Below are 26,227 nucleotides of genomic sequence, written 5' to 3'. Positions count from 1 at the left end.
TGCAATGCCACAGTACAGTGTTTGCAGCGCCGAACAATGCTAGCGTGAGTTACTACTACTCCATGCGTACGCGCGTAGTAATGAACGACAAGTCAACTTCCTACTACATGGTCAAACAACCAGCCATACGTTACACATGTTCAGCAGTGTGAACATTTTGATAAACATCGTTATAAGGTAGGAGAACACCTCTGTTGCTTGAGATCATCTACCTCTTAAACTCAACAGCACAGCAGTTGTATGCACCTGATGGAAGTGTATGACTCATAAACATCAAGAGTAGAATAATAAAGAGGAGCAGTGAACTGAAACAGCAAAAAGACATTACTACGGTCTCCGAGCAGACCGTTCGTCAAGATTCATTATGTGGGATGGGCAAGCATTGATCCTGGCTGTCGGCCTCTTCACGGTCCTAGACGTAAGTACAATCAGCATGCAAGCATAATAATTGTCATCACTGCTGTTTATTCTTGATGTACATTTCATCAAGATTTGGAACAATTTTACGTGTTTCTTTCTTTCTTTTCTTCACCATGGAGGAAGAATGTATTTTCTTCCTCCATGCCTTCACCAGTCATTCGTCAAAACCTCGTGTGATTGAACAAGCTACACTATCCATGGAGGAATTAATTATTCCTCCATGCACTATCCAAGTCTCAGCTGAGAATTTGCTCTGGATACATTGTACGACTACGAGCATAGATAGATTATTAGTAATGTGTTAGTATTGTAGCATCATTGATGGGGGAGGAATGTTCAGTGACCCTCTGGCTCTGTGAATAAACTTAAAGGATAAAACTTGCAGTTTGGGAACATCATAAACTGATCCCCATCTTTCCGTTTGGATCGTGTTGTGGATAACTTTCCGTATGGCGCCACCACTTTTTCACTCATTTTTACAAAAAGGGATATATCAATCAGGTAAATTAGATACTATATTATTTTATTTCGAATGAAAAAGTGGTGGCGCCATACGGAAACTTTTCCTACAACTCTTTAATTTAAATGGAAATTCGTACACAAAATGTTAAATTCCCAATTGACCAGTGTCGTACAATTCCTTCCTCCATGGATTGGTAGTACTAGTATCTCACCTGTTAAAAGGCAAATTGTAACGAACAATAGAATGGTTTATTACAAAATTGGCAATAAGCAGCCACACGCTGAATTGCAACAACTACCAATAATATGGGGAAAACAATACAGATTTGAAGAATTTGTTTAAAAAAAACAACACTAAAAGTTGACACTAAATCTTTTGATGAAAAAAGGAGGTCATAACAAGTTTTAAACAGTAGAATATAAGGCCGTAACTTGATGACAAATTGAAAAGATAATTGCAATAGTTTTAGTGTGCCAATGTCTGAAATTTAAATAGATTTTATTAAAGGGAAGGGACACGTTTGGTAATTACTCAAAACAAATATTAACTTAAAAACCGACTTGGTAACGAGCATTGGAGAGCTGTTGGTAGTATAAACGGTTTGAGAAACGGCTCCCTCTGAAAATAGCATAGATTTTGAGAAAGAGGTAATTTCTTACTTAAATATTAAAAGACTTAATTCTAGCTTGAAGTCTTTTATTCGTATCTGAAAGCACACAAATTCGTCCAAACATTGAAGTTTTTTCTTTCATCATTTTCCCGCAACTTTGATGACCAATTTAGCTCAAATTTTCACAGGTTTATTATTTTACCACACGCGGGTACATGTACCTTCCTTAAGGGATGACACCATTTCTGAACAATGCTCAGCTAGTCTCCTGAGATATTAGATAAGCTTCGCGACTGAAGAATCATGTGATCCTTTTGGGTGGGAGGGCTAGGTGGGAGGGCCTGCAATTTTGAACATTCCTACCCAAGCTCTGTATGTGAGATTATAATTTAGTACATTCCTCTTCTTGGAAATCTGCACCCAACTGCAGTCATGCAAGCAAAGACTCAAGACACCCCCCCCCCCCCCCCTCCGCTTACCCAATGCCTAGTATTGTAGCCATAGCCAGGCCCCTTTGTGTTTGGTTCTCAAAAGTTTGCTTCCACCCCCTCTCCAAGCTGTGCTCCTCAAGGACCTTGCGGTGACCACCAAGTTTGTGTTTCTAACAATTATTACGTAACACTTCCGGACTGTAAGGTTTGGAACATCAGCATGGTAGCTTTAAGTTCAGGGGCCAGTTTCCCTATCCCGCCGCTTGTCAACGCTTGATCACTGCATGCTACCTCCATGGTACAACCGCAGAGAAAATGACCGGTGAAACCATGGTGAAACCATGGCAAAACCACAGTGAAACCATGGTAAAACCATGGCGGTAGAAATGAAACCAAAAGGTGAAACATGCATGTTTCTGCAATGTATTCGTATTTAGGCCCAAACTGATGACACCTTTTGATGTCATAATCAAGGATGATATTAAATTGGACTGATTTACCTTTTCAAAAAGGAATAAATATATCATTGAATTTAACTTGAAACAGATATTTAAACAATGGTGGTATACTGATGTCAAGGCTAAACTAAGTGTCAATACCCTTCTCCATAATCCGGTTTTATTCTTGGAAAATTGCGTTAATAAGTAGGCCCAGTTTGCCCACAGGTTACATCAATCCTCTTTTATCACTTATTGTTGTCATTTCACACTGAAATGTTTAGACATAGATAAGATTTGTGTGAATGCCTGCCCAATGATAAGCAATCATCATTTTTTCCGGATTGGGCCTGCTACTCAATTCCTCCGGTGGATCAAGGGGATTTAGGAGGGTTGCGTTACTTTATAAATTATAGAGGGAGCTGTTTCTCAAAATATTGTATTATACTATCAACAGTTCTTCATTACTCGTTACCACGTAAGGTTTTATAAACAATTATTAGCAAATTTGCTAACAATTACAAAACAAAACGGCAATTTAACGAGGGGGGATTTAACCGCAATATACAAATCCTTTCAAGAGAAATAATTCCATCTGAAATCCTCAATGAAGCAGTTATAATATGGGCCCATGTGGCAGGAGGGTCTGCGACCCCCCCCCCCCCCCCCCCTAAATTTATGGGTCATGCTGACCCGGAAAGTTTTTATTATTATTTTTATTATAAATTTGAACTCGAATTCAATTCTGACCCGAAATTTTAATTATAGATTGTAAAGAAGAACTTTTAATTCGCTCCTTGCTTTGCTACTGTGCTAGTATTACTACATGAAATATTAAGCAAACTCACTTGCATGCTTTCTACAATTTTAAAACAATCTTTACCCTTTACACCATAGCTGATTCTTTAACTTGTTTCTATAAACTAAGTAATCCATTAACAAAATGCTCGCTCGCTCTGTGGATCGTATTTCCACCGGAGGTTATGGTTTGCGTTTAAAGACGTGGACAAAAACTGCTTATATAGTGACATGCCTGCAATTTTATGAGATACTCAGAGAGCAATTAATTCATTTGTAATGGGCACTTCAATTTAAAGGGAAAGTCTCTGGAAACCTTTGAAGGTGGCACTAAGGCCAACACCAGGGCAACTGGGGTCATCGCATTCGTGTAGTACGTGATGGCTTGTGCCTTGTGTTGTGTAGTGATCGGGAAGTGTGACACTACAATGTCTTTAGCACCAATTTAGTTTACAAACTGCTATACTATCTGCTTATTAAAGCCATTGAACACAGATTTACAAATAACTTACAGGGTTTGCAGAAGGTAATGGTGAAAGACTTCCCTTGAAATATTATTCCGTGAAATGCTTTACTTTTTGAGAAAACATTAAAACAATTACCAATTCTCGATATCGAGAGTAACGGATTTATTTAAAACTTAAAATGTCAAGACACGGCGAAACGTGCGGAAACAAGGGTGGGTTTTCCCGTAATTTTCTTCCGACTCCGATGACCGATTGAGCCTAAATTTGCACAGGTTTGTTATTTTGTTTTTATATAAGTTGTGATGCACGAAGTGTGGGCCTTTGGACAATACTGTTTACCGATGTTGTGCGATTGCTTTAAAGAAACAAAAGTCCCGATGGAACGTTCGTAAATCGGGAAAATTTAAGAAAATGAAGGTATGTGCAACAAAATGTTTCCATAACATCAAACCTAAATGTGATCATGTAATTCTGTTGACGTTTGTTCCCACTATTTTGACCATCAATTTGGTGCACCCCTTAAAAAGATTACAAACTTTGTTCTTTACCGTTGTTTGCTTAAAGCATGTGTAGGGAAGAAACAAAAAACAGACTCTTTTTTGCTGATATCTTGAGTTTGCCTTTGATACGTCCACAAATCAACACATTACTTCTTCCCTTTAAAATATAATGCTTTTATCATAAGATTTAAAGGCAGTGGACACTATTGATAATTACTCAAAATAATTATTAGCATAAAATCTTTTTGGGTGACAAGTAATAGGGAGAGGTTGATGGTATAAAACATTGTGAAGTGCCATAGTTTCTGAGAAATAAGTAATTTCCACGAATTTGATTTCGAGACATCAGATTTAGAACTTGAGGTCTCGAACCATCTAAACGCACACAACTTCATGTGACAAGGGTTTTTTTTTCTTTCATATCTCGCAAATTCGATGATCGATTGAGCTCAAATTTTCACAGGCTTGTCATTTTATGCATATGTTGAGATACACCAACTGTGAAGATTAATATTAGACATTTACCAATAGTGTCCACTGCCTTTAAAACAAATCCAAGCGTCTTACTTTTATCGCCGTGTTCGCAACTAGTCTCAAGACACTGCCACGTCTTGAAAGCTATGGACGGCTGGAATAATTTTTCTTTGAAAAACCACCGCTTCCCTTTAAAGACACGACACTATTGGTAATTGTCAAAGACCAGTCTTCTATCTTGGTGTATCTCAACAAATGCATAAAATAACAAACCAGTGAACATTTGAGCTCGATCGGTCGTCGTAGATGCATAATGAAAGAAAAAACATCCTTGTCACACGAAATTCTAAATCTGAGGTATCGAAATCATATTCGCCAAAACTTACTTCATTCTCAAAAACTACGTCACCTCGGAGGGAGCCGTTTCTCACAATGTGTTATACTATCATCTCCTCTCCCCATTACTCGTTACCAAGTAAGGTTTTATGATAACATTTATTTTGAGTAATTACCAATAGTGTCCACTGCGTTAAAACAAAATTACTTGAGGTTGCTTTTTAACCGTCCACAAATCAACCAATATATAAGCATAAGATTTAAAACAATCTGTGCGCCTCATTTTTATCGTAAATATTCACAATAGGATAGTCTCATGACATGCCGCGTCTTGAAAACTATAATGGACGCCTGGAATAACTTCTCTTTGAAAAACACCTCTTCTCTTTAAAGGAAATCTATACTTCTGGTTAAATGTCATGGATGTGTTTATACAACTACTAGTTTCTGTTATCACGGTGTTTTTAAAGCAAGCGGTTGTTTTGAGATGGGTCTTGGAACAAAGTCCGGATTTCTTCATGTTGTTGATCTTTGATTGTTGTTGTCCTGTTTTGCAAGCAGGGGTTATCTTCGGGATTTCAGATACTATTTATTAAGAGTACCCACTGGCGGATAGTTTTGAAATATTTAGGGTTTGAAGATCCTTTAAAGACAGTGGACACTATTGGTAATTGTCGAAGACCAGTCTTATCACTTGTTGTATCTCAACATATGCAAAAAAGATAAACTTGTGAAAATTTGAGCTCAATCAGTCATTGAAGTTGCGAGATAGTAATGGAAAAAACACACCCAAGTTGTGTGCTTTCAGTTTTCAGATGCTTAATTTCGAGACCTCAAATTCTAAATCTGAGGTCTCGAAATAAAATTCGTTGAAAATTACTTCTTTCTCGAAAACTACAATTTACTCGACTTCAGAGGTAGCCGTTTCTCACAATACTACCAACCCCTCCCCCAATCTCACCATTACACGTTACCAAATGAGGTTTTGTTCTAATAATTATTTTGAGTAATTACCAATAGTGTCCACTGTCTTTAAGATACTCTGTCATTAATGTATTTATCTGTTGATTGGTTTATTTATAAAATTGTTCTTTATTTTGAAGCGTTTAGGCATGTTGCTCACAAAAACAACATCTATTTCTGCAGGAAATGTGTTTAATACTATAGATCGCTTTTGAACCGAACCATATCCACTAATCAACTATCTTCCCTTTCAAATATTTAGTTATTCATAGTATTTGAACAATCTATGACCGTCTTATATGTTACGAGATTATAGTCTGAAGACATACTTCGTCTCGAAAGTTGTGGACGCCGGAATGACTTCCTCTGTGAAAAACACCGGTTGTAATTTCTCTTTAAAGGAAATCCACACTTCTGGTTAAATGTCATCGAAGTGTTTATGGAAAAACTACTACTTTCTGTTATAGCTGTGTTTTGTGAAAACATGAAGCGGTTGTTTTTAGATGGATCCTGGGACAAAGTCCGGGTCCTTCTTGTTTTCCTTCTTTGATTGTTGTCGTTTTTTTCTAAGACGAATTAACCTTTGAGATTTCAGATACTATTTTTTGAGCTTAGCACTAAGTTAGACTGGCGATGGTAATTTTCGGCTTTATGCTTATACTTGTTAAAAATATAGCAATGTTGGTACATCCTGATTACTTCGTCTTCGTAAAAGTACTGACAAATTTAGATCTTCTGGGTGATCGGATCGCCTTTAATAAGCAACTTCTCGACATTCAAATTTCCGTGGGTGTATTTGCTTTTGCCGGAGATGAAAGGACTTGGTGAATATTCCGTCGGTTGGCCCGTGGAGGAAGAAAATCCCTGCTCAGGCCTGTATGCGGCACCCTATGAGGACATTTCTACAGGGGCATTTCAAGTGCACCAAGGCAATGGCCGTTGCCACCTTGCTATAAAGCTAAACTAGGATGGATTCGACGTTGAATTCACAGCCCCCCCCCCCCCCCCCCGCAGAACACTCGATTTAATAAGTCTCCTTTGTCAATTATATGCGCGAGTAGGCGTGATTTTTTCCGTGTTTTGTGACTTGTTTTCTCTGGTTTTGAAGCAATTTTTTACGTACAAATTTCTCTTTTTTAAATTTGAGTTGCACCGATTGTTTTTATACATAACGACAGATATGCTCTTCGTTGTACATTGTTTTAGTTGAGACTTTTAGTAATAGCAAAGGCTGAAAATGACCGAATTTCCAGAAGCCCTTTTGACTAATTAGTTTTCAAACCGAGGTCACGCTTGACTTACACGCCGCATATCCCTGTAGATAAGTAACAATTGAGATTAGTGTACTGCAGGTAGACTGTTCAGGTTTGTTCTTTTTTTTTTCAACAAGTAGGCACACTTAAAACACCAACCTAGATCGAGTCAAAGGTCAATATGATCGGCGCTCTATTTTTAATAATCTTTGCTCAAAATGATTACGTGGTCATTAGGCCAATTAAAAGGAAAACAGTGAAATTTCATGTATTTTAGACCACCTATTCAGATTATGGATACGTGACGATTTGAAATCGTAAACAATGGTCAAAAATCGAACATAAGATTAGCATTCAGAGAGTCCGTGTAACGGACGCTTGTATGGTCCCACGGCGCGGAGCAATCGGAACGTAAGCCTTGTGGAATATCACGTACCGCCCATGCCGTGTCTCGTGGGGGTTGGAGGTGTTAAATCCCGGGCGCTATGAACTCCCAGCTTGCGGGTGTCGAATCCGTTGTTTCTTATGATCGCAACGTTCCAATATGCTCCATTTTGTTTCATGGCCCCCTAATATATTTTTATTATGAGTTCTCAGGTAATGTTGATGATGTCAAAACGTCACATAAAATAAAAATGAAATAAAAATAATGATAAAACAAAATTCCCTCAAAGCATAATTTTGTCAAACAAAGTATTACTTTTTAATTCTGTGAATGAAGAGTTATTTTTGAGGTAATGATTAAATTGGGCAACTAGTGGAATTTATGACCGGACTATAGTCGCCTCAAATAACTGCGACTTCGATATTAGTCGCGAAACTAACTCCCGTTGCCCCAGATGCATCGTGACATATTGTTTGCCGAAGGGGCATCTGAAATGATTGAAAGATTGTGTCACTGACGTCTGCATGGTTGTGTTTTGTAAAAAGTTTTTGTGAATAGTCATGAGCGACAAAAGTGGTTATACCAAGCAGGAATTTGATCACAACTACTTTTATAGTACGTAGTCTTAGCCGCACGATTAACCAAGTGAGTTTTAGCAGTAGTCGCCACTCGACAAGCAATCAAAATTCACATTTTCGCATGAGTTGTTCCAAAAGATATGGTTACGACTACATTCCAAAAGATATTATATGGTTACGTTCCAAGCTACGCAGCTACTTGGCTACGTTTACGCTCCAAGATACGCGTAAGTCTACGTTCCTTCAAGTTACACTATAATATCTAAAGCTACGTTTTCAAGCCCGGGTCAAGCTAGCTTACGTTCCAAGATACGCAGCTACGTTTACGTTCCAAGATGCTACGCTTACGTTCCTTCAAGTTACACTATAGTATCAAAAGGTACGCTTTCAATCCCATGTGAGGTTACGCTTACGTTTCAAGGTACGTAGCTACGTTTACGTTCCAAGATATGCTTACACTCCAAAAGATATTGTTTTGTTCCAAGCTACGCAGCTACTCAGCTACGCTTATATACACTCCAAGATACGTTTAAGTTACGCTATATTATCAAAAGGTACACTTTCAATCCCGAGTCAAGCTATGCTTACGTTCCAAGATCTGCAGCTATGCTTACGTTTCAAAATATGTTCTCAAAAGGACGCTTTTGAATCCCTCAAGATTTCCTTCCCCCAGGATTAAAAAACTTTCACTGTGAATAACACTACAGGTCCCACCAGTTTTCTGTTTGGCAGAAAATACTGTACAAAATTTCTTTACTACCCAAAAATTTAGTTGGGCACTAGCCACAAGTCTACAACATTTCAAATTTAATTAAAAGTTGGTTCAGTAACCAGTTTCTGCTAAGCAATACTATTTTGTGCTAAGCAAATTGTTGTGCCAATTACAGGCTTCATGCAATTGGGCCCTGACACGTCGGGATCATAACCCCACGATCGCATTTCGGTAAACTGCATCATGACAATGCAGAAGTCTGTATCTGGATATTAATAGAAAGGTTTGTGGTGTTACCGCAAACCTTAATTCTATATCGTATTTCCACCATGCTAAGTTTCAAATCCTACTGATCTGGATATTATTATACTCCGATAAAAAACGTAAACCCACACACATATGCAGAGTATAGCATAAGTCATGCAACGCAATTACTGCATGCATTGTACACTGCATGCACAACACTGATGATTATTCATGAGCCAACCGCTACGCAGCCTCTGATTGGCTCCACCGGAAAGTCGGGGGAGATTTGCCGAAAAACAATAAAAAAGTTAAGACCCGTTGTTGCAAATATCCAAGACCATAGACCTTATCGCAAATACCAATGCGCAAGCGCAGACTGTTGAATGAGGTGCATTGTGGGATATATATGAATCAAATTTGTAATCAGCTAGACCACAATGCACCTAATTCCAAGCTTTACGCGCGCGCCCCAGTATTTGCGAAAAGGTCTATGGTGAGATCATTGATCTCCATTGTGTCAGTATAATGGAGATCAATGGGTGAGATCTAAATCAGAGAAACAGAGCGCCCGCTAGCGTTCGTTCATAAAGGCTGGTTTATAGTTGGTCGCGCGATGGTCGCGCGAAGAAAATCTTGCGCGCAATCCTAAGACTGAGGCCTAAAAACCGTGTCTTTTTATGATAGCGCGTTTTACAAGCGTGTACAGTTTTTGCTGTGCATAATCGGAACGTTGGTTGTGTGTGACCGCGCAACACCAATGGTCTTGGAACCAAGACTACGGGCACATCCGCCACAAGCCTCGGCTTTTAGAATGATGCCTCCATGTGATGTGAATGTGGAAATAAATGTTTTAGTGACTACATTGACTACATTGACTGCATTGACTGCATTGACTACATTGACTACATTAACAAAAAACAAATCTTGATCCTCCTTTAATATACACGGGTTCTGTTAGTGCGACCATTGTTCGAGGCCACCCCCATGATTATTAGCAATTTTCAAGTCTCATGAGAATGTGCTGCTGGGAATACAGCATCGCGATGTCCTACTGCTAGTAGACGGTTGATGTTCAGGTTATGACATTTCGAGAGTGGTCTTATTACTATTGTAATTAATGTAAATGAATGTAGGCCTAATACAGCAGCTGTCAATGTGTTAAAGACACTGGACACTATTGGTAATGTTGTCAAAGACCAGTCTTCTCACTTGGTGTGTCTCAACATACATGCATAAAATAACTTATGAATATTTGACCTCAATTGTCGTCAAAGTTGCGAGATATTAATGAAAGAAAAAAACACCCTTGTCGCATCAAGGTTTGGCGACAGTCAAGTAAATTAAACTTCTATGAAAAATCTTATTGCATACCTGTGCTGCTCACCCTTTATTTGCATTGGTTTTTTTAATCAACAAAATTAATTTAACAGAAAAAAAATTCACCTGTCATTTAGCATCACTGTTTGAACAATGTACAGTGTGTATCATTTTTACTTTACTTGCTTTGTTTAAGGCAGTGGACAATATATTGTAATTACTCAAAATAATTATTAGCATAAAACCTTTCTTGGTGACGAGTAATGGGGAGAGGTTGATAGTATAAAACATTGTGAGAAACGGCTCCCTCTGAACTATCATAGTTTCGAGAAATATAGAAGTAATATTCCACAAATTTGATTTCGAGACCTCAGATTTAGAACTTGAGGTCTCGAAATCAACCATCTAAACGCACACAACTTCGTGTGACATTGGTGTTTTTTCTTTCATTATTATCTCGCAAGTTCGATGACCGATTGAGCTCAAATTTTCACAGGTTTGTTATTTTTATGCATATGTTGAGATATACCAACTGAGAAGACTAGTCTTTGACAATTACCAAAGGTATCCACTGCATTTAGATTAAAACAGCTATCACGTAGCAGGACATCCATTATCGTCATTAAAGTGAATACTTGTACAACGTAAAATAATTTCTGTCCACAATCATACATCTTTGGTTTATAGGCACTGAACACTAAACTTGTAACTACTCAAAATAATTATTAGCATCAAATTGTACTTGCAAGCAATGGTGAGCTGTTGATAATATAAAAACAAATGTGAGACACTACTCCCTCTGATTTAACGTAGTTTTTTTAAGAAAGAGGTAATTTCTCATTCAATATCAGGCCTGAAGCCCTGTATTTAGACATCCTGATTTTTTTTTTTTTTTTTTTTTTTTCTTTCTTTCATTACTCTCTTGCAACTTCGATGACCAATTTATTATGACATTTTATGGATACACACAGTGAGAATATTGGTCGCCTATTTGTTAATTACCAGGGCCCAATTTCATAGCGCTGCCTAGCGTCCTATTTTGTGCGTACTGTGTGATTTCTATTTCATAGCGCTGCTAACCGTAAGCACACGAAAAGGCACGCTAACCTTCCGGTGCTTACCGCACGAAAATAAATGACGTCACAATGCAAATCCACGGATAACATGCAAAATGGCCGCCTAATTGTTCTGCTAACCTGGGCCCAATTTCATAGAGCTGCTTAAGCAAAAATATTTGCTTAAGCAGAAATTTCCTTGCTTAATAAAATCAGAGTGCCGGCAAAGACTCAACTCAATTGCTATGCTAAGTAAACAACAGCTAAATAAAAGTCACAAGCAATGTATATGTTATGAAATTTTGTCCAGTAACATGTTTAAAATAAGCAAACTATTTCCGTGCTTAAGCAAATTTTTTGCTTAAGCAGCTCTATGAAATTGGCCCCTGTTGATACGCTAAGGCTTCAGCTTCTTTTTTTTCTGCTTCAGTAAGCACGCACGTTTGCTTACCGTTAAGCAGCGCATAGCTAAGCCCAGGTGTCTAGTGCCTTTAATATTGAGGCAAAGTTATTTTGAGATTTCATTTTTTCCAGATGCCCATTTTTTTCCAGAGTTATATGTATCATATTATTGTTTCTATGTCTCGTCTCCTCACGAAGTCATTGTTGAATGCACAAAGTCTCGGGTTTATCATATTTCATCAATTTCCTCAGCGGTGATATTGAGTGTTTGGAAAATTTCAAATGGTGAACCTCGGCTCACTGTCTCTACATCTGCCGGAATATTCTATAAGGCTGATGAAATCATGTCATGCACTGCATACGAAGCAGAACGGCTATAGAGAGACAATACTGCCCACGGTCTTTTAGACTTGATTCAAGTCGCCTTCTCGTGCGAGAGGTCCCTAAAAATATCCACCGTCCACTAATAAGGACTCACACAGGATTGTGACATGACCATATAGCTCTATGGACTTGAATCAAGTCTAACGGTCATTCGGCATACATTCGCATCACATTATTTGAAACTAGACCGGCACACATTAGTCAATAAAAGGCCGGCCATTGGATATAGGGGTCGCAGGATTGCTTGTGTAAGGATTATGTTAAATTTGTGTAGAATAAAAATATACTTTGCGGGGCTATTCAGCCTGTGCTGCACTCTTGAGAAAGTGTTTACATAAATCCATAGCTAGTTATTTTGCTCTAGACTCAATTACTAATACTAACTGAAGTGCCAATTTTCCTGTCTAAAAAATATTAACGTAGACCTTTTGGCCTATTGGATGACCGAGTGAGGAATTGAGTTGTTACTATTTTTTGTATTAAGTTTCATATTTATTTTCAATTGTGTAATTATTAATTTGATTTGTGACTTTTGTATTTTTGCTTTTTTGATTAGAGAACAAAAGTGTTTGTTCGTTATTGATTTATTCATTCGTTCATTTATGTTTATGTTTTTCATTTGAATATTATAGGCCTACTGTTATTGTTATTCTTCTTCTAGCTGGGTTGCTTTGTTGTATGTTGTATTTTAAACGTCCAGTTGTAGCTCCAGCCGGAAACACCTTATGCAACCTAAAACATCCGACCGACAGAAACGAAGAGATAATTTTATGACACAAAGGATATGGTTGCATGTCACTGACTCTCACTCTCTCTGTATGTGCATAATTTCTCGGGCCACTATGGGGCCCCCTCATTCCCAGGGCCCTGCAAGCCCTCAGTTCAACTGCAAGATATGCTTAAAACAGACCCGACATTTTTTAACGGGGACAAAGAAGGCAGTTGCCTCGATGCCCCGTGGTCATTCATTGCCGTGGTGGGTTGGAAATGATCCAGTAGAAACTTAAAAATAGGGTTCCCTTAAAGACAGTGGACACTATTAGTAATTGTCAAAGACCAGTCTTCTCACTTGATGTATCTCGACATAATATGCATAAAATAACAAACCTGTGAAAATTTGAGCTCAATCGGTCGTCGAAGTTGCGAGGTAATAATAAAAGAAGAAAAAACACCCTTGTCACACGAAGTTGTGTGCTTTCTAATGCTTGATTTTAGACCTCAAATTCTAAACTTGAGGTCTCAAAATCAAATTCATGGAAAACTACTTCTTTCTCGAAAACTAGGTCATTTCAGAGGGAGCTGTTTCTCACATTGTTTCTATTATCAACCTCTCCCCATTTCTTGTAATAAAGAACGGTTTTATGATGATAACTATTTTGAGTAATTACCAATAGTGTCCACTGCCTTTAACCATGAAGGAACAGCCTGGGTGCCCTTGCCCTTTCAAAAACGAACCATACAGGCCTGGTAAAACATTATCATATACTTATCAATATTGTCCACCCCATAATGTTTTAGCAGGAAAGAATAACAGAACACATAGATTAGATCTGATTAGATTTATTTATTTGTCCACGTTAAAAACATAGAAACTTGACATCCACTGGCCACAAAATCGCTTTACTAAACATGTCTGTTTTGTCGGCGAAAATAGTTTGAGTTTTGATCGTTGTTCGTCCTTTTCTTTAATCGTTCTCTAAATACGTGAATTTGCAGCTTCGAGATCTTTTTCATGGGTGCAGCGTGCAGATCGCCTAGACCTCGTAGTCCGGAATATTTTTTTCATAAACGTTTAAATTCACTTAAAAAAAAATATGTTAGCTTTTTTTTTTTTTTTTTTTTTTGGGGGGGGGGGACATTCAGACCGAACTTTAATTTGTCTAAAATGAAAAGTCGGAAAATCCCAGATAGTTGTTCCTGAACCCTTAACCAAATAATATCATTGTTTAAACATTTGGCCCCCAAAGCTCTTAAATTAATCCGGAAAGGTCAAAGATAAATTAACCGGAATATTTACTTTATGTAAACTTTGAAATTAAACGCGAAAGGTCGATCTCAATGCCAACATGAATAAGTTATTTGTAAACAATAAATTCATTAGAATGGAAAGAAAAGTTTGATGAAACCTTTGTACGTAAATGGAACTTGTGACTTTGAATAATTTGCATGAATAATTTTCTACTAAATACCGGAAACTTTACTTCAGTGCAAATAATTTATTTTGAAGAAAAAAAAACCAGAAAGGCCGCTCTTTATACCAACATAAATGAGGTATTTGTAAACAATGAATTCTGTAAGAAACAAAGTTTGGCAAAAGTTTGATGAAAACCTTGGTGGGACTTAAGAAATTTGTGCATTTGACTTGAAATGATGACCCAATATATTTTCTTCTGAATTTACCGGAAAATTTACCGATGCAAATATTGTAATAAAACGCAGAGAGGCCGATCTCAATACCAACTTAAATAATTTATTTGTAAACGTGAATTTATTAGACTGAAAAAGGTTTGGAAACCTTTGTACGCAAATACGGGACTTCTGACTTTGAATTAGGCCCATTTGCATGAATAGTCTACTAAATTTACCGTAAAATTTACTTCATGCGATTATAATAAAACGCAGAAAGGCTTATCTTATATACCAACATAAATAAGGTATTGGTAAACAATGAATTATTTAAGAAACAAAGTTTGACAATTAAAAGTCTGATAAAAACTTTGGTGGGACTTCTGATTTGAAATAATTGCAATAGTATATTTTCTACTGAATTTACCGGAATATTTTCTTCATGCAAATATTGTAATAAAACGCAGAGAAGCCAATTTCAATACCAACATAAACAAGTTATTTGTAAACAATGAACTCATTAGAATAAAAAAAGTTTTTTTTTTTTTTTACTTTTGTGAACGTAAGTGTGACTTCTGACTTTAAATGACTTGCATGAAGTATTTTCTACTGAATTTAAACCGGGAAAACTTCATGTAAGTATTGAAGTAAAACGCGGAAATGTCGACTAAGTTATTTGTAAACAATGAATTCTTTGAATGACCAAAGTTTGCTGAAAACTTTGGTGGGACTTCTGACTTCTGACTTTGAATAGTTTCTATGAATAAATTTTCTACTCAATTTAAACCGTGAAATGTTCCTCATGCAAATATTGAAATAAAATGCGGAAAGGTCGATCTTAATACCAACATAAATAAGTTATTTGTAAACAATGAATTCATTAGAATGAAGAAGAAAAAAAGTCAAACGTTTTACTAAAACCTTTGTGAACGTAACTGGAACTTCTGACTTGAAATAATTTGCATGGATATATTTTCTACTGAATTTCACTTTGACCTGTTGCGTTTATTTTTCAAAGTTACTTGTCGCAAGTCGGCGAGGTCAATTCCAATATCTTGCTTGTCATCACTGAGAATGTGTGTATATCGAGTTGTTTTAACTAGTCTCCAATCTCAGTGTGTTTGTTGTGGGCTTTTCTGTGTTTGTGTAAAGACTCTGTGGTTTCGTGTTTAGCGATGGACGTCCTTGTAGTTTTAAATTTTTGACGGGAAATAATCTGGTGTTGACATACTTTGATTTCAAACAAACTTGATTTATTTGTTGACATTATATCCATTACTTGGAGGCGCTGTTTGATACTTCAGTCGGTGTTGATCCAAACATGAGACTTCTACCTCAAACAATGGGTGGGAAATAATTGAATATTCATTTCTTTCTGGTGGATGATCTGTGGACAACGGCTGAATACTGATGATGTAGGGACTATTTATATTTCAGTAAGAAGCACTGCTGCCCTCTATTGTTTGCTGGATTGTTCACTAGTAATTGACTGGTCCTTGTGTTTTACTGTTTGGGGTGTAAGGAGTCGGATCAGCTCAGTGGTAAAGTAGTTGGGTTTCACATGCATTTTTTGCAACATTATTGTACAGGTAATGCCTAAACTTTTTTTCATGAAAAGTGTTTGTTGAACTTTGATTTGGCGATTGGGGTTGGGTTTGATGAGGATTTGTGGGTAAACATTAGAGGGGGCTTAGGCCTAATTATAGTTGGAAGAGAAATGCCTATAGCCCAAAGCCCTACTTGGGTAACCATTTGGTAAGATAGGCCTATGTTAGTTTGCAACAATCAAATCGAGGAAGCTCCTCATGAACAAAAAGTGCTCAAAACATTTAGTACTACTTGTATATCCGGTTATTTTTAGGGTTCCTTACAAGAAAGATAGTAGAACCACTATCGAGCAAATAGGCTCAAGCTCTGGTGTCTCCGATCAGTAAAAGTGACTTTAGTGTGGGTCTGAGTCCTGGTCTTGACACTTGTGTCCGTAACAAGCTTATCATTAAGAGTTACAGATTGCTTAAATGGGAAGTCAGATTGGCGCAGTGATGTCTTGCCTCGCCTTCCACCTCTGGGGACCCTGGTTCGAATCCTATTGGGGGCACTATAATGTGGATTGGGTTTTTCAGTCCCTACTGGACTTTGTGGGTTTTCCCAGGAGAACAATTCCTTGGCGTTTTCCTCCCACTTCTAAAAATTTAATTTCTTCATTGTCTTCTCACCTTGACTAGATGCGGAAATGGCTTTGGCAAGTATTATCATAAATGTTGATGTAGATTGTTTCTGGTTGCAGTAGCTTCAGATTGTGCCACAAAACCTTGTTAAGCCTCCTATGTGATATACAAATGGACATCACAAATTTGAATCTTGGCAATTGGCAAGTTTATTGTCGTTATTATTAATTATTATTCCTGAAATATTTATTTTTGTATTATGCTTCACAGATAATAACATTATTTTGCATTAAATATTAAAATATCGATTTGTTTGTATAAAAAATATTACAGATGGGATGTATAACAGTGGAGGCATCAGCCAGCATGTTTCTCAAGTTACGTTCCTACAGCAATCCATCCAGTCGAGAATCAGATGGGGATTGCTGTGATAGCATCTTCAGGGGATGCTCAAATACTTGTGACAACAGATTCTTAATCTGTGTGCACGATCTGGATACGTAAGTCTAAAGTTCTCTTTCGACGGTGTTGTCAGCAGAAGCCTTTTTGAGATATGGTGGACACAATGCTAGGTTTGGGTAAATTTGTCTGTGTAGACCAATCTGATGCGCAATGGGTACGCAAGTATGGAGCATGGTGCGCCATTCGCTTTGGTTTCTTAAATGCTTAGATTATGCACAAAGACACTGCAGTTGTAAAAGAAAATGTCAATAGAGGGCGACACCAATTTGGTCTATACTCATCCAAACCAACTATTGCACTCCTATAGTGTCTGCCATAATCTCTAAAAGGTTTAAGACACTCCCCTGAGGATAAAGGTCTTGTCACACAGGCCTCAATAACGAGACAGAAAAAAAGAATGGAATGAGTGTGGGCCTATCTCTTTGCATTGTTTTCGCTATCGCCAATGTATGTCAATGTATGCGAAAATAAACAAACCTTTGAAAATTTGAACTTAATTGGGCGCCTAAATGGCGAGATAACAATGGAAGAAAAAACATCCTTGTGGCACGAAGTTGTGCACTTTCAGATGCATGATTTCGGAACCTCAAAATCTAATTTTGAGGTCTCGAAATCAAAATCAGTGAAAATTACTTCTTTCTCAAAAACCTATGTCTCATAAGTGTCCTAAAAACTTTTATATCTACCAAATTTATTTGTCTGTTGTATTCATCTTTTTCTCATAGATCAACTCAGATTCACTTGTGCAGATATGGACTCCTCATCACTGGTGTAGTGGCTGAAGGCAGCGACATCTTCAACTTTCCTTCCGTCCTCCCAGCGTCAATTCAAAACCCCATTCGCAAGAACTTCGCAAGGTGGCCAGTGAGTATAAAAATAAGGAATAACAACTTCCATAATATCTAGGAGGGTTATGCAACATTATTTGATTTCAGTCTTATGAAACTTTTATTTGTAAAGATGCCACTTTTGCTCTTGATACCTGGCTGTCATATTGAGGACTTTTTCAACCCTTTCTCCAAAACCAAGGGAATGGTTTCTCAAAGTTTTATACATTATCTCTTCATTTTATGGTCAAGATTTTTTTAATATATACCAAGGTGTATCATACCTCTAAACATCCTGTGCATGAAATCTAAATTGGACATTCTTGTTGGCTTGGTGGTTTTCATCCAGTCCCCGTTTGGATCCCGCTTTGAACCGGAGCCTTGCAGGTTGATCAGGTTTTCAGCCCTTACCTGATTCCAGGGTTTTTTCCTTCGATGGGTTGTTCCTCAATCTCCACCAGGCAGTCACATCTAAAACCAGCGTTTCTTCATGTCGGCTCAACACATTTTCTTTAGAGCTGCTAGTTATACGTTTGAATCCCTTTTGATGATCTCTCGGTTGCATTAAAAAAAGAACTGCATAATATGTTTCTTTGTATTAACTTTGGTTTTCACCCATACACACTGATGTGTGGGATGAGCACTATATAAGTACTTTCTCGAGCTCTTTGAAAAAAATTACAGGCATGTTACAAAGGTGGGATTCCAACCCCTGACCTTTGCGATTGCAGAGTAGTGTCTTACCGACTAGATCAACAAGATTGCATGGCAGCTAGAGGCAATTCGAATCTTATATTTTAGCAGCGGGTACTGCTCCATCTATTAAACTTGTCTTTGTCCTAATTTTTTTTTTTTTTTTTTTCCATATTTTTTCTAGGGTGGTGTTAGATTGAAGATTCAGGTATGGGATGACGACAACAATGCTGATGATCATGTGGATAATTTCTTTCAAAATATGAGGGCGACTCCTGCATCGAGCAGTAGCACTGCAAGAGCCACTTCCTACACTCTGAATGGCCCAGGATACGCCACGTAAGTATATTGATCTATTATGGGAAGGGAAAGGAGAAGTTACAAATCAAAGAAGTTACAAATCAAAGAAGTTGAACTGTGGCGTGTTGTGGTATAGCTTTTAACAGCGCCAGATTCAAAGCAAGACACTTATTTATAATTGCTTCTTACTTCTGATGGTGGCTAGTGCGTTAGAGTCATGGTCTCCCAACTATTATGTGACCCTGGTTCGATTCCAGGCTAGGGCCATTATATATGTAAATGAAGTTGTGTGTTGGTATGAGGGTTTTTCTTGACCCCCTGCGGGTTTTTTTGTTCCGGAAAGATAAAACACTTTGGATATCTTTTTGTGCTCCGTAGTTATTGGCACCGTGTGGTTGGCTGCCAAAGGGGTTTTCCTTTCATATCTTAAGTCCTGCAACTTCCTTCCTTTGGAGGTAGTGTTGTGAGGGTCTATGATGGCAAAGAAACAATATCACACCTTGTATGAGTAGCATGTGTGCCTTGCCCAGTCTATCGACTCCAAAGAAGACTAAAAGCAAGTTGCATTATAGACTTGGTTTCAAGTCTTTGATCGTGGCTTTTTAGTCGTTCTGATAGCCGCTTCAAACAGCGCCCCCTTGTGATCAACCTTCGTCATTTAGATTGCGAGTTAGGGGGCGTGATAGCTAATAATGTGGGAACGTTTTTCGTGGCTGAGAAGCAGAAGAATATTATTATTATTATTATTATTATTATTATATTATTTATTTATCGGCATAAAAACACATACAAAGAACAAACGTGATTAAAGACTTGAATCAAGTCCAGTTGCATTATGGAAGTGATGCTTAGCTTTGTATGGTTTGAAGTATGAGAATAAACTATAAATAATAGTAAACTTGTGGGTACAACAAAGTAACAATTTTCTTTTGAAGGAGTGTGGTGACAAACATGTGGTGAAAAAAAAATAACAAATTGGAGTTGTAAACAAGCCCCGGTGTATAAAAGAAACCCCCGATGGAGATGATTGATAAGCCTGACTTCCTTTTTGGAACCAATTTAGAGTGTAGGATGTAGGAGGGTAATTCCACATTTGAGACATTTCCTGAAATGACTTTTTTTCAAGTCAACCTCCTTACGTTGATTTGAAGTACAGGGTTTTCATGAAATTAGGGAATAACAGTGCAAGTACCCGGTCTTCACTGCGTGGTAAGACCGGGTTGGTGGCTGGCGCTGTTAACGGACCGAGCCGGAGGCGAGTTCCGTTAACAGCGCCAGCCTTTTTTAGCAAATCAAACAGCTAAAATTGTCCAAATTTTGTGACTTTTCTCTCGGCGGTACTTCCAGACATGTTCAGGGGCCATATTTGAGCTTTTGATGGTTCCCATCTCTTTCGTGCGTTAATCACATTACTGATCTTTGAGACCAGTGACTCTTTTAAATAATGATCTGTTCAGCGCCTTCACTGGGGTCAAAGGAGGCAAATGATTGGACGATAGCTGTTCCTTGTGCATTAAAACGTGTGCATGAGCTCGGTGTAAGTTTATACGCGCACATGTTACACACGCGCACTCAAAATTGATACATTTTCAGTACGCGTAAGTGCGCGAAGTTGCAATGAAACTAACAGGGATATAAATAAGCGTGCGATACAGTGCAACGCACAAGGTTTACACAATGTATGCTGATTTAGTGGCCACTTATTCGCTATTTTCCAAAGCCGGTCTTTATACCACCGTTAAAACTCCCACACATGACCGGGTTTTGACCAATCAGAGACTTGAAACTGTCCAAGGTATTTATTAATAAATAATAACAATATAATAATAAAGAAGTGTAATGGTTAAGTTTGGTCAAGCACAAACTTACTGAGGATAAGGTTTTGCAAGAAAAGTTGTGTGAAAAAGTGTTTTAAAACTATACATTACATGTAATTTGAATTTGAAATGGTTTAGTGCAAAAAAGACCTTAACAGGCAAAAAATGAATTGTGTCAAAATTGAAATGAGTAAAAATTGGCACAAAGTTGCAAAGAGTGAAACAAATTTCATTTAGAAAGCAACCTAAATATAAACAACCTAATAATTTTTGTTTGCAAACTACCTACGACTAAAACAAACACAAACTGAGCCTAACTAGTTTAAAACAAAAAGACATCTGCAAACACTATACATAAAATACTAAAAAATATAATAACACCCCTTACCAATATTCTGCCTGCTCATTGGTTTAGAGCGGGTCACATGACATGTCTTAGTTTTGCTAGACGACGGCCGTGTGATAGCGCATCGGTTTGCTTTGCGCTAGTCCGAAAGACTAGCACACGGCGTGCAGTACCCAGACGTCCGTTGCGTGTACGAGGATGATAAATTAATAGTCTGTAACCATTTCGGATTGCACGACACTACATGCAGCACAGTAAGTAAAAGTGTTTGCAATATGTATTCGCGTCGTCCGTGGATTGTAGCATTCAGGTCTGTAACTTAATAATAATAGTACAGTATTTAGAAATGTTTGGGTGTTATAAAACAAATATTGACTGCTTTTACTCGTGCAATGGTTAAAAACTATGACTCCCTCGGTGATCCCCGTAGCGTTCTATTTTCCCTCGGCTTCGCCTCGGGAAAATAGAACGCTCCGGGGATCACCTCGGGAGTCATAGTTTTAACCATAGCACTCGAAGCAGTCAATATTTGTATACTAGCATACAATTGACACATTTTTTAAATAGCTACAACTCAAGATTTAAAAAGATGACAATGGTCCTGAGAACAGAGTTCCTTGTAGGCTGTGTACAAAAAAAAGTGCATTCAGACTGGTAACTTTGTAAAAACAACCAAATGAATGGATTTTGTAAAAACGCAAACGCTTATTACAAGACAACAATACTTTTATTGATCAGACTTTACTTTTTGTTAAACAGAATGATCGTTGAAATGACAGTCTACTGCGATCCAACATTCTACGGGCCAGCCTGCGCGGTGCAGTGCACCCCACACAACAGTGATGCACAGGGTCACTACACATGTCATAGTTCGACCGGGGCCAAGATTTGTAACCCGGGTTATGCTGGAAGTGTATGTAAAGACAACATCAACGAATGTGCCTCGAATCCTTGCCTGAGCGGAGACTGTGTTGATGGTATTAATGGATTCCAGTGTATCTGCAGCGAAGGGTTTATGGGTAAGATTTATAAGTGCAAACAGAGACAATGCGGACTTTTGGGACGCTAGGTGGCAGCAGACTTACCCGGTAAATCCATTCTTCTCAGTAATGCGCATATGCTCCTCAGAACTCCTTTTGAAAATTTACCAGGTTAGTCTGCTGCCACCTGTCATTCAAAGTTTGTGATTGATTACGCAGGAAAGAAAGATCTACAAGTACATTGTAGGTTATAACTGGTGTTTTTTTTTTGGTGGGGGGGGAGAAGCATTACTGACATTTACTGACAGTAACATCTCTCAGATTGTGTATTCCTGCTTGGACATCGTCACTCTGTATTTTTAGCGATATCTCAAAAACGGGAACACCTTTTGAATGAAATTTTCAAAGGTTTAGTGTTATATCTACTTTTATATAGGATTAAAACAGTCAAATGGTTCCGTAATTAAAAGGTTTACTTTCCCTCTAAACCATCACTGATTAAAGGCACTGGACACTATTGGCAGCCATGCAAAGTAATTGTTATCACAAAAACTTGCCTGGTCTGAGCAATGGAGAGCTGTTGAAAGTATAACACATTGTGAGAAAGGGCTCCTTCTGAAGTAACGTAGTTTTTGAATCTGATAAGCCTTTTTACACTTCTAAAGGCACACAAATTTGTGAAACAATGGTGTTTCTTATTTCATTATTTTCTTGCAACTTCGATGACCAATCAAGTCAAAATTTTCACAGAGTTGTTATTTTATATGCTTATGTTAGAATACACCGAGTTAAAGGCAGTGGACACTATTGGTAGTTACTCAAAATAATTATTGGCATAAAACCTTTCTTGGTGACGAGTAATGGGGAGAGGTTGATGGTATAAAACATTGTGAGAAACGGCTCCCTCTGAAGTGCCATAGTTTTCGAGAAAAAAGTAATTTTCCATGAATTTGATTTCGAGACCTCAAGTTTAGAACTTGAGGTCTCGAAATCAATCATCTAAACGCACACAACTTCGTGTGACAAGGTTTTTTTTCTTTCATTATTATCTCGCCAGTTCGATGACCGATTGAGCTCAAATTTTCACTGGTTTGTTATTTTTTGCATATGTGGAGATACACCAACTGTGAAGGCTAGTCTTTGACAATTACCAATAGTGTCCACTGCCTTTAAAATACTGGTCTTTGACAATTACAGAAGGTTTCAATATATGTCTTTAAACCATCACTGATAACTTAAAGTGTAATGACATGTCTAAGTTGTGTTTTTATTGGACTTGATCTCAACAGGGCGTTTGTGTGACACAGATATTGATGAGTGTTCCAGCTCTCCGTGTTTAAATTCAGGATCATGCACGGATCAGCCTGGTGGTTATGTATGCAGCTGCTCAATGGGATACGAAGGAGCTCACTGTGAACTAGACATAGATGAATGCACAAGCTCACCTTGCCTTCATGATGGGGTCTGCATGGATGAAGTTGGGCAATTTGTATGTCACTGCGCCCTGGGGTTCGCTGGCGAAAGGTGCGAGCTCGACGTAGACGAGTGTCTTTCGGTTCCTTGTGCAAACAACGCAACTTGCGAGCATGGTATCGGAAACTTCACCTGTGCTTGTTGGGAGGGTTTTGAGGGAAGCCTTTGTGAGGTTGATGTAGATGAGTGTGCAAGTAACCCATGTTTTAACGGAGCTTTGTGCTCAGATTTGGTGAATGGGTTTCAGTGTAGTTGTAGGCCTGGCTATTCGGGGGTGAGGTGTGACGTTAACATTGACGACTGTGCGGAGCAACCATGTCAGCACGCTGGTACTTGCGTAGATGGTGTTGACTCATTCCAGTGTGTTTGTGCCTTAGGGTATGAAGGTGAATTGTGTGATGTTGACATTGATGACTGCTCTGGATCACCCTGTGAGAACAACGGCACATGCATTGATGGAGTTGGTAGCTTTAACTGCTCATGCGTGGAAGGGTTTGTTGGACAGAGGTGCCAGGAGGAAGTCGATGCTTGCTTGAGTGCTCCCTGTCGGAACGCAGCCTCCTGTACAAGTACGAGAGGACACTTCCAGTGTGGATGCCTCGATGGGTATACAGGTATTTATTGTGAAGAAAACATAGACGAGTGTCGTGCTCAGCCTTGCTTTAACGATGCCATTTGTGTTGATGGAATCGCCAGCTTTACATGTTTGTGTCTTGCTGGATTCTCGGGTACTGATTGTGGTATGGATGTGGATGATTGTGTTGCAAACCCTTGTCTGAACGGTGCAGTCTGTACTGACCTGGTGAATGGTATCTTCTGCAACTGCTTGGACGGTTATGCCGGTCAGATGTGCGAGATCGATCTTGATGAATGTCAGAGCCAGCCTTGTTTAAACGGTGGCAGCTGCCTTGATGGTGTTGGTCTGTTTCAATGTACCTGCCTAACAGGCTTCATTGGTTCCACATGCGAGACCGATGTGAATGAATGCGAGAGTGATCCGTGCCAGAACAACTCAACTTGTGAAGATTCTCCCGGACATTTTGTCTGCACTTGCGCTCTGGGTTTTGAAGGGGTGCAGTGCGAGTCTGAAATAAATGAATGCGCCCCTCAGCCTTGCGGTAATGGGGCAACTTGTACTGATAACATTGGGAATTTCACTTGTACCTGCCCAGCTGGCTATGATGGCCGTCGCTGTGAAACTGATGTCGATGAGTGTAAAAGCTCGCCTTGCCAAAACGGCGCAACTTGTATGAACGTCCCAGGTAGTTTTGAATGTCTTTGTGTGGCTGGATTCCAAGGAACGTCTTGCGAGGTCGACAATGATGAATGTGAAAGTCAACCCTGCTTGAATGGTGCAAGTTGCATTGATCTTGTTAACGGTTACCAGTGTACGTGCACCTTGGGCTATGGTGGTAGCCTCTGCGAAACCAACATTGATGAATGCTCAAGTATGCCTTGCCACAATGGCGCAACTTGTGTGGATGGATTAAACGTCTTTGAGTGTACGTGTTTGAAAGGTTTCAGTGGTAGTACGTGTCAAACAAATATAGATGACTGTCTAAGCCTGCCTTGTATGCACGGAGGAACTTGCTTTGACCTGGTCGACAGCTACCAGTGCGGATGTAGACTTGGATTTGTCGGTTTAGATTGTGAGACGAGTGCAGATGACTGCGGGCACCAGCCCTGTATGCATAATGCAACGTGTGTCGATGGATTGAACGAGTATCACTGCTCGTGCTTTGAAGGCTATACAGGAGTCAACTGCGAATTGAACATCAACGAATGCGAGAGTCAGCCTTGTTTGAATGATGGTTTGTGTGTCGATGGGGTGAATGGGTTCCACTGTGTCTGTGCCGGTGGCTTCAAGGGAGTTCTCTGTGAGGAGAATGTTGATGAATGTTTGAGTGGTCCGTGTCAGCATGGAGGGTTATGTGTTGATGGGATCAACAGCTTCTCATGCACATGCCCTGTCGTGTTCGGTGGTGACAAATGTGAGATTCCACAACCATGTGCAAGCACCCCATGTATGGAAGGCTCGACATGCATGGAAACAGCAGATGGGTTTCTCTGTACCTGTGTAGCGGGTTTCACCGGAACCTTATGCAACGTCCAGGTTGACGAATGTGCAAGTAGCCCGTGCGCAAACGGAGGTACCTGTTTGGACGAGACAAACCGATTCATCTGTGTTTGCTCTGAGGCCTTCAAAGGTGTCACATGCCAGTTGGCAGCGCTTACCTGCGCAGAGTGGGAATGTCAGAATCATGGTTCCTGTATGGAGTCATCGAGTGACGGTCGACCTTATTGTCAGTGTCTGGACGGCACATCCGGTGAACACTGCCAGGTCAATGTGGACGAGTGTTCAAGCTCACCATGTTTGGATGGTGCCACCTGCGTTGATCTGATTAACGGGTACAGGTGCCAGAGCCCTGCCACACCCCTACCCCATGGAGATACCTGCCTTAGCTCACCATGTGGAGAGACAGGAAGTTGTGTCGCTCTACCTGACGGATACAGGTATGATTTTTGTTTAAAGGGAAGGTATACATTTGGTCATCACACTTATATTTAAAGGCAGTGAACACTA

General features: G+C 39.0%; 1 protein-coding gene across 1 annotated transcript in view; it reads left to right on the top strand.

Moving 5' to 3' along the window:
- Positions 1-26,227, top strand: part of LOC139937251 (uncharacterized) — a 38,124-nt gene continuing 11,897 nt past the window's right edge. Inside the window, exons 1-6 of the mRNA XM_071932346.1 lie at positions 1-418; positions 17,079-17,245; positions 17,933-18,071; positions 18,912-19,066; positions 21,950-22,209; positions 23,460-26,157. Of these exons, the coding sequence (XP_071788447.1) occupies positions 365-418; positions 17,079-17,245; positions 17,933-18,071; positions 18,912-19,066; positions 21,950-22,209; positions 23,460-26,157 (3,473 nt within the window). The 5' untranslated portion in view covers positions 1-364. The remainder of the gene's footprint in view (positions 419-17,078; positions 17,246-17,932; positions 18,072-18,911; positions 19,067-21,949; positions 22,210-23,459; positions 26,158-26,227) is intronic.

The sequence above is a fragment of the Asterias amurensis genome, chromosome 5 (assembly GCF_032118995.1).
Source record: "Asterias amurensis chromosome 5, ASM3211899v1".
Classification (NCBI taxonomy): domain Eukaryota; kingdom Metazoa; phylum Echinodermata; class Asteroidea; order Forcipulatida; family Asteriidae; genus Asterias; species Asterias amurensis.
Note: the sequence above shows the minus strand (reverse complement) of the source record. Positions and strands in the feature narration are given on the sequence as shown.